This window comes from Thamnophis elegans, chromosome 5 (assembly GCF_009769535.1).
Source record: "Thamnophis elegans isolate rThaEle1 chromosome 5, rThaEle1.pri, whole genome shotgun sequence".
NCBI lineage: Eukaryota > Metazoa > Chordata > Lepidosauria > Squamata > Colubridae > Thamnophis > Thamnophis elegans.
In genome coordinates this window covers 86,953,268-86,961,999 of record NC_045545.1, presented here as the reverse complement: position 1 = coordinate 86,961,999, position 8,732 = coordinate 86,953,268, and the positions used below count along the sequence as shown (strand labels likewise).

At 39.6% G+C, this 8,732-nt stretch overlaps 1 protein-coding gene across 1 annotated transcript; it reads left to right on the top strand.

The window, feature by feature from the left end:
• The first annotated feature begins 455 nt into the window (after positions 1–455).
• PPP1R3D (protein phosphatase 1 regulatory subunit 3D) lies at positions 456–1,945 on the top strand. The gene has a single exon (XM_032219124.1). It carries the CDS (start codon positions 479–481, stop codon positions 1,430–1,432), a length of 954 nt encoding a protein of 317 aa, XP_032075015.1. The 5' UTR covers positions 456–478; the 3' UTR covers positions 1,433–1,945.
• Positions 1,946–8,732: the final 6,787 nt, after the last annotated feature.

The following is an 8,732-nucleotide window of genomic DNA, read 5'->3' as shown; positions in this document are numbered from 1 at the left end:
ACAGCCTTGAATCTTGTGCTGTGCAGCAAGAAAGCCCGGTTAGTTTTTTCCAGGACAGCCTGAATCCCTGGGATAACCAGGACTCTCTACGGCTTTACCCAGCTAATTTCCGGTCCATCTTCAGCCTGGGGGACAGTCTTGAGACCTCCAGTATCCAGCTGGACAGCCTGCAGTCGGTGGCCAGTTTGGGAGACAACACCCAGGCATCCAGCATTCTCACCGATAGCCTCGAGTCCCCCTGCAGCTTGTCCGATAGCCTGGAGACACCCAACGCACTGTACCATTGCTCCGGATCCTACAGCGTTTGACCCGGGGCCGGTAGCAGATTCTGTCAGTCGGTTCTGCCATAGCCTGACACGGATCAGACTAGGATTGTAGGAACCATCGTTGAGCTTTTCACTCAGGGCTTCTTTCTTTCCTCGCTGACCTCATCTTTTCTCCTGCACATCTCGGGCTAAGACGGTTTCTAGCAGCAGCGATGTCCTCTCAAACGGTTTGCCCTCAGGGGCAAAAGGTGCTGAGGCCTCCCCGGCGGAGTTCCAACTGCCTCTCTGATCTGTACCAGAACGTGGTCCAGGGAGAAGGAACCCAGTTTGTGGGGAAAAAGAAGAGCCAACCCCTGCATAGCAGCAGCAGCGCCAGCCAATTGACTTCCTTTCTTCACAAGAAAGCGGAGTGTAGAGTTCCTCAGAGCACCACGGTTACAAACTGTGACCCGCATCTCCGGCCCATCATGCGGCGCCGGGCCAGGTCCTTGCCCAGTTCCCCAGAGAGAAAGCGCAGCGGGGTGGCTCCCTGTCGTGTTCCGGGGTGCAAAACCCGCAAGAACCGCGTCCGGTTTGCTGACGCTTTGGGCCTGGAGCTGACGGAAGTGAAAGTCTTCCAAGCCGGGGAAGACCCCTCCATCCCGCTTCATGTTCTTTCCCGGCTGTCCATTAATTCGGATCTCTGTTGCAGCAGGCTGGACCTGGAATTCACCATGCAATGCCTGGTACCCGACTTCCAGCAGCCGGGAGATTGTGAAGACTTCCTCAGCCGCCTGCAACAGCAGCAGGTGTGCTTGGAACGGGTGTCCAGTTCAGACCTGGGCCTGAATGGCACAATCAGAGTGATCAATTTATCCTTCGAGAAGCAGGTGGCCGTGCGTTACACTTTCAATCACTGGAAGAGCCAGCATGAAATAAACGCTCAGTGGCACAGCAGTGTTGCTGGTCAGGATGGTGAGACCCAAGTGGACATTTTCACTTTCTTCCTTCCTATGCCCCCCTTCCTTCTTCAGCTTAGCTCCGTAATTGAGTTTGCCGTCTTATACCGAGCCAACGGACAGGAACACTGGGATAACAATCAGGAGAAGAATTACACCCTCACTTGTAGGAACCATCCGCTTAAGATGCCCAGAGAATGTGAAGAGAGCTGGATTCATTTCATCTAAAAGCAAAACAAAAAGAAGGGCTCTGTGTTCGCTTGACCGTTTTTCTTTGCACTGAGGCACCAAAGAAACTCTTCGAGGTGGCAAAGACCCTTCAGAATAAAAGAATAACAAGTGATCTCCGCAAAAGCTATTTTGAGAAGCCGTTGTTTTTCTGAAGAAGATAAGAATGAAAGGGGCCTTAATTTGCAGTGATTTGCACTAAATTCACTTGAAATGTGTTGAAATCATAGCCAAAATGTGCAGAAGGAAGCTAATGTATTTTATTCCTTTGATCAATTCTTAGAATGTTCTGATTATGCAGTATTTTAAAGCATACAGTCCTTGATGCTCTGTAGTTTTGCACTTCACTTTTTGCACTTTTTACAAAACTCTCTTTGGTGGAACATAAGCATATTTCTGTTAATTTCTAGTAGGAAAAATGTTACACTTTTCTGCACTGGTGAAATGCTGCAGGGCTGGGGTGGGGAGGGAGGCAAAATGGAACTATTTAAATAAAAATGAAAATTTACTAAACTGCAGTTTACATGATAGTGTTCTTATACATTTGGCATTAGTCCTTTAATACTCCTGTTTTAGAGGACTTTTTTGTTATTAGAAGAGGAAATACAGTTTGCTTTGGGGAAAATTTTATTTTATATTATTTATTTTAGCCTTCCAGGTCAAAGTAGATTCATGCCACTATAGTTTAATGAACTACAGTATAACCCAATTGCAGGGATGTTTGATTTAGACTATGTAGGCTGCAGCCATTGTTAGATTTTCTTACATTGGTTTCTAAGGAAGCCGTGGCTAGAGTGGAATACAAATGTAAAAAGCAGGCATCAAGAAACCACTTATTTTTTGTGCCTAGAAAACTTTATGGCTGTGATTATGTATGTACTAAGAGTCACAGGCATTTTTACTTTTTTTTCCAATAGTTAACAGAGAGGTCAACCTGAATCACCCTTTTTAAAACATGAGACTGTTTGATTTGTTGACAATTTGAGTGGCAGGATTTTCTTTAAGAAGAAATGAGGATGCTTCTTTGCATATAGAATTAATATGGGTTATATTTCACCAGCCTTGGGCATTACAATATAACCGCCTAGCTTCTGATCAAAACAACACTGAAATGTGTTAGATTTCTATAGACCACATGAGATGTTGGCACTTTTGAGGTCAATCAATAGCAAATCCTGGGTTACAGCTACAGGTGCAGTTAAGGATTGAGTTCCATGTTGTTTCTGTCGCCATTTGCATGCATACATGTTTGGGACATTGCTGTCACTGCCCTGGATTGAGATGTCTGCATATGTCATTAAGTCTGTAAGGAATGCTTCTATTTATTCATCCTTCTTGGGAAGAGCTCCTGGTGATGTGGTAAAGTTAGCACTGAGTGGGGGTTGTGTAAGATTCATTATGTGTGCAAACAACTGATGAGAGATGAACTCGTGATTGCCCGTCGACCTGAAAAGTATAGACTTCTAAAATCGGAGGTCTAGTTTACATTCATTAGTTCAGGATGAATCACCTTGTGCAGTGAAGTACGATGGAATACAGTATAAGTCGTTCTGTTCTTAATCTCTTCTCTGCCTTTTTTTATGGCATGATTTTGGAGTTCTGTAGCAAGCAACTTTAGACTGGGTCCACGTACCACCTACCATTGACAAGAAGCAATGGGTGGAAACTAATCAAGGAGAGAAGCAACTTAGAACTAAGGAGAAATTTCCTGGCAGTTAATTAAAAACAATTAATCAGTGGAAGAACTTGCCTCCCGAAGTTGTGAATGCTCCAACACTGGAAGTTTTTAAGAAGAGATTGGACAACCATTTATCTGAAGTGGTTTAGGGTTTCCTGCCAAAGTAGGGGGTTGGACTAGAAGACCTCCAAGGTCCCTTCCAACTCTGTTATTCTGTTTCCATTTCTTACCATGGATCAATCTCTAAGATAGGGCAGATAGAGATTGTGGCTCTACTCCATGTACGGCCTTCCAACTAATTTCTTGCAAATCCCCAGATTAATTTCAATACTTGCTGCAAGAGATGGGTTCCAATAAGAACCCTCTTGCCTTTCCTGCTGGATTACTAATTGAGAAAGAAGAAGAAAGTATCAGAAGGAAAGCATATTTGAGAGTTAGGGTTAGAGTTAGCATGGTTGGTTGAGGAATTCTAGGAGTTGAAGTCCACAAGTCTTAAAAATCGCCTATTTTGGAGACTCCTGAAACAAATGATCCCATCCATTTGGGATTCTGACTGCATCTGTTTTTGGCTCTGGCATCATCCACTCAATGGCTCCCAATAGATTTTCCAGGATATAAATCTGCTTGTTTATGCAAGATTTCCCAGCATAATTTCCTCCCCCTCTCTTCTATGTGCAAATTATATTCTCCCATCTTCACCCTCTCCCTTCCCCAAGCATTTTTTTTCGCTTTGATTGCTCATGATGTAGGGAAAACTAACGTACTGGTTTCTGATTTCCTGCATTTTGGACTGATACTGTGCCTTGAATAACCCTCGGGCTGCAGTACATTCCGGCCAGCATGCTTCGTATCTCATAGGAACTGGAAGGGATCCCAGTTCCAGAGTAGAAACTCATATTAGCCCTGTATCTGCAAATGAGAACCTCTATATAAGATGTTTTCTCAAGGGGCCATTCTTTTGAGTGGGAAGTTCCTTTGAAATGCCTGAATAGCGGGTAATGGAAAATCTATTTTCTTTATGGGTGACCAAGCCATGAAGTATATTTAGATCTCTTGTTTATCAAACAGATAGAAAGTAGACTGGGTATTTCAAACAAATGTCTAGTCTATAGATTTCATTACAAATACTGTGCAGCAAATTTGATTTTCGAACCTTGTTCTTTAGGTCGGTTTAAGGCAGGTTTCATAAAATTATAAAGTACACACACATTTTTTGAGGTGGTGCCAAAGGGACCCCCCCCCTTCCCCCAATAGGTAAAGGTTCCCCTTGCACATATGTGCTAGTCGTTCCCGACTCTAGGGGGGTGCTCATCTCCATTTCAAAGCCAAAGAGCCACTGCTGTCCAAAGACATCTCTGGTCATGTGGCTGTCATGACTAAACACCAAAAGCGCATGGAACGTTGTTATCTTCCCACCAAAGTGGTCCCTGTTTTTCTACTTGTATTTTTTACGTGCTTTTGAACGGCTAGGTTGGCAGAAGCTGGGACAAGTAATGGGAGCTCACTCCGTTATACGGCATTAGGGATTTGAACTGCCAACCTTCTGATTGACAAGCTCAGCGTCTTAGCCACTGAGCCACCTCACCCCTTAATAGCCTAATATAAATGCCACTAACTGTAAAACAGTGTTTCTCAGCCTTGGCAATTTTAAGATGGACTTCAACTTCCTTACCTTCCAGGGAATTCTGGGAGTTGAAGTCCATCCATTTCAGTTGAGAGATGTTATTATAAAAAGTTAACCACCGTAGTTGTTTTGAAGAGTGAAAATGGCTAGGGTGGCCATTGATCCTTACAAAAGTAATTTCTTTTCCTTATTTTGTTTTTGCCTCCATCATGTCCTTACCATTATCTCTCCTGACTGAGAAACCTGAGAGTTTTAACCATAATGTATCTCGGAAGATATGAGGGACATGTCAGTGATGTGTAACAGGTCATTACAGTTTCTATACTCATTTTTTGAGGTGAATAATTTTGCACACTTTACTTTTCTAAGCAATCAATTTCACTTCAAAAAAGGCATTGTATAGAATTCTTTTTATCCTTATTTTTAGTGCTATAAAATAAAATTAAAAAAGTTTATTGTATTACAGATATATTCCCAAGATGGCAAGAAAGATATAATCTGAATTTGCACCCTACAGACCAGCCTTGCTCAATCCTATATCGTCTAAATCAGAAGAATTAAAATTTCCATAATTTGTCCATTGTGCCTGGCAATTAAAGGAATACAGCTCCAAACAAATCTTTTCTAAGCTTTTATTCAGAATTGTTTGACATAAGCAGTTTGTGGATTGTTGTCAGTACTCAAGCAGACCCAATTTTTCTGCCAGCATCTGAATCTGTAGAATGTCAGAAGTTAGGCATAAAAAGTCAATATATTTTTAATGAAGAAAAAGCTTACTTTCTACAACATTCATTTGGGTTGCATGGATGATCCATAACTCCTTAACAATTTGGTATCTTTCCTTTTTTTGTATGATTCATGTTGCCATATTTGCCCCTTCGCTTTTGAGAATTCCATCTAGTAAACTTGCTTTATAAGTATTCTTTTGGATGTTTGTCAGAATCAGGAAACCAAACAAAAAGAATTAAGTACTGTAATTAAGTCACTTAACTGTAATTAAGAAGTAAGTCACTCTGTATTTTATATACAGATTTGGATCTTTTTTTAAGCAAATATGCTTTGTGTTTTATATACAGATTCGGATGCTTTATAGAAAAATATGCTTTGCATCCCATGTTGAAAATTAATATAGTTTAAACTAATTGTATAAACAAGTTAAGTCCATATATATCGTTGTGTTTTAAAAGTGTGGCACAAATGATTATTACAGAATGACTAAATGTGCTACGGTATTTCCAGATGCCAGCTTCTAGAAAGTAAACAGAAATTATTTTTTTGTAATCACATAATTTTAATAATGAAATAAAGAAACGTGATGGGTAGGCAGGTATGAAACATATATTTCCAAATGTGTTATATAATTACACCCATGTGTAATGTATGCTGTATGTATATTTCTCAACTTTTCAGAATAAGTACCACAATGGACTTGAAATTTTCCAAGGGTATTTGGAAATATCTATATCTCTATATCATCTATCTATATCTATCTATCTATCTATCTATCTATCTATCTATCTATCTATCTATCTATCTATCTATCTATCTATCATCTATCTATCATCTATTTATCTATCTCTATGTATCTTATCTATCATCTATAGCTATCTAGCTATCTAGCTATCTAGCTATCTAGCTACCCACCCATTATCTATCTATCCATCTATCCATTATCTATCTATTTATCTATATCTATCTTATCTATCATTTATCTATCTCTATCTAATCTATCATCTATCTATCTATCCATCTATCCATCCATTATCTATCTATCTATCTATCTATCTATCTATCTATCTATCTATCTATCTATCTATCTATCTATATCTATCTTTATCTATCTATCTATCTATCTATCTATCTATCTATCTATCTATCTACCCCTATCTTATCTATCATCTATCTATCTATCTATCTATCTATCTATCTATCTATCTATCTATCTATCATCTATCTATACCACGTACTGCTGCTTCTGGAGACAATACAGGTAGTGTTTGACTTACAACCATTCATTTAGCAACCGCTTGAAGTTACAACAGCAGTGAAAAAAGTGATTGAAGTCCGCTCCTCATACTTATGACCATTGTAGCATCTCTACAGTCATACATTCAGACTTTGAGTGATTGGCAACCAACACGTATTTACAACAGTTGCAACATCCTTGGATCACATGATGGCCAGCCAGCTTCCAACAAGCAAAGTCAATAGGGGAAGTTGTATTATTTGCTTAACAACCACATGATTCACTTAACAACACAGCGAATCAATAATCACCAAAAAAAAAGGTAAAATTGAGTGCAGCCTCACTTAGCAAATTGAAAATTGAAAACCGCCGCATTTAGAAATGGGAATTCTGATTCCAAGTGGTTGTAAATTGAGGGCTACCTGCATTCCAGGCTTCTTACTACTTTTGCTTTTCAAAACAACAACAACAACAACCTGCTTTTGCTTTCTTTAGCCTCTTTGCATCCTTTTATGTCGGTCCCAGAACCAGTCCTGGGTCTCTGAGTTATAAATATCCTGCACTCTGGAGATGCACTGTTCCTTGTAGCAGATCCGTTTACCTGCCAGCTCATTGGGACAGAGAAGTCTAGGCAGGATCCAAAACTGTAACCTTAGACTAGTGATGCAAATAAAAATCTATCGCTTGCCTTACTGAATCAAGGCCAAGTGTTTTTGGTCCAGCATTCTACATCCAACGATGTCCTACCAGCCTCTGGAAGTGAAATCTCATCAGCTTGGCATGAAGGTCACGGCTCACCCTGATTTATCCCCAAGTGCTCTGTACTTACAGTTATATTGCTGGGGAATAGAGAGATTTCATTTAAGAGCTGTTGCAAAAAAGACCTCTCTGAAATTCACAAAGAATGGTAACATACCAAAGACCTGGGGACAAATGAAAAAAGAAAAGAAATGAAAAGAAGAAATACAGAAGGACAGTGGGAGATTATTTTTCCCCTTCTGTAAACTCAGGGAAATACATGTTCTATTTATTTTTTTATCTTAAAATAGCATTTATTAAATTTTCCAACATTTAAAAGACTAAACACAAAACACAAATTTACACTTGTAACAGCTTTTCCATATCGATATCCATATTTTTCATATCAATCATATTTACAAAAAATTCTATTTCTATATCATCCTAAATTATATCCTTATTTAGATATTCTATACATTTATACATTTACCCTTTATGCCTTAAGTTTTAAGTTTACTCTCAAGCCAGGAGTACAATCTATTCCAAATTTGATAGTACTCGGTTTCTTCCCTCTCCTTCATTTCTATAGACAGTCTATCCATTTCTGCACATTCATAGATTTTCCTTCTTATAATTGGGTCTGGGGCGGCGGGGGAGGGGGGGTAATCTGTTTGTTTCCAGTTCTGTGTTAATATGATTCTACTTGCAGTTAATATGTGTAATATTATGTATTGTAATTTTTTCTCCATTTTCCCATCAAAGATTCAAAGGAGAAACAATTCCGGCTTCAGCTCTATCCTTTGCTCAGTTATCTCTTCCAGCCACTTCCTTATCTTACGCCACTATTTTCCAACCTTGGGGCAAGTCCACCACATGTGGTAGAACATTCCCTGTTTGTACCCACACCTCCCACACTTCGGCAATCTATTTATATTTATTTTTTATTAATATTGATCCTTCCTGCATCCCAAAACAAGAACCTGAACAATTATCACAGCACAAGCAAACCAGATTTGTTTATTATAGTTTTGTACTGCTCAACTTCCAAAGGCAACAGCCTAGCATCTGAATTATGGCTGAAGACCGTTTTAAATACTTTCCACGTTTTAAGTGTGGATTACTGGAAAGTTTCCAAAACGTTATCCCCAAGGCATGGGAATAGCAAACGAAAGATGCATTCGGAATAAACGTATGCCAAGTTAATGTCCCAAAGGTGCTTATTCAGGAGACAACCGGACTTCCTTGTTTTTTTTCTTTTGAAGACATTTTGCTTTTCATCCAAGAAGCTTCTTCA

Bases quoted from the DNA above. Each gene is read 5' to 3' on its own strand.
- PPP1R3D (XM_032219124.1), top strand. From the start codon at position 479: ATGTCCTCTCAAACGGTTTGCCCTCAGGGGCAAAAGGTGCTGAGGCCT.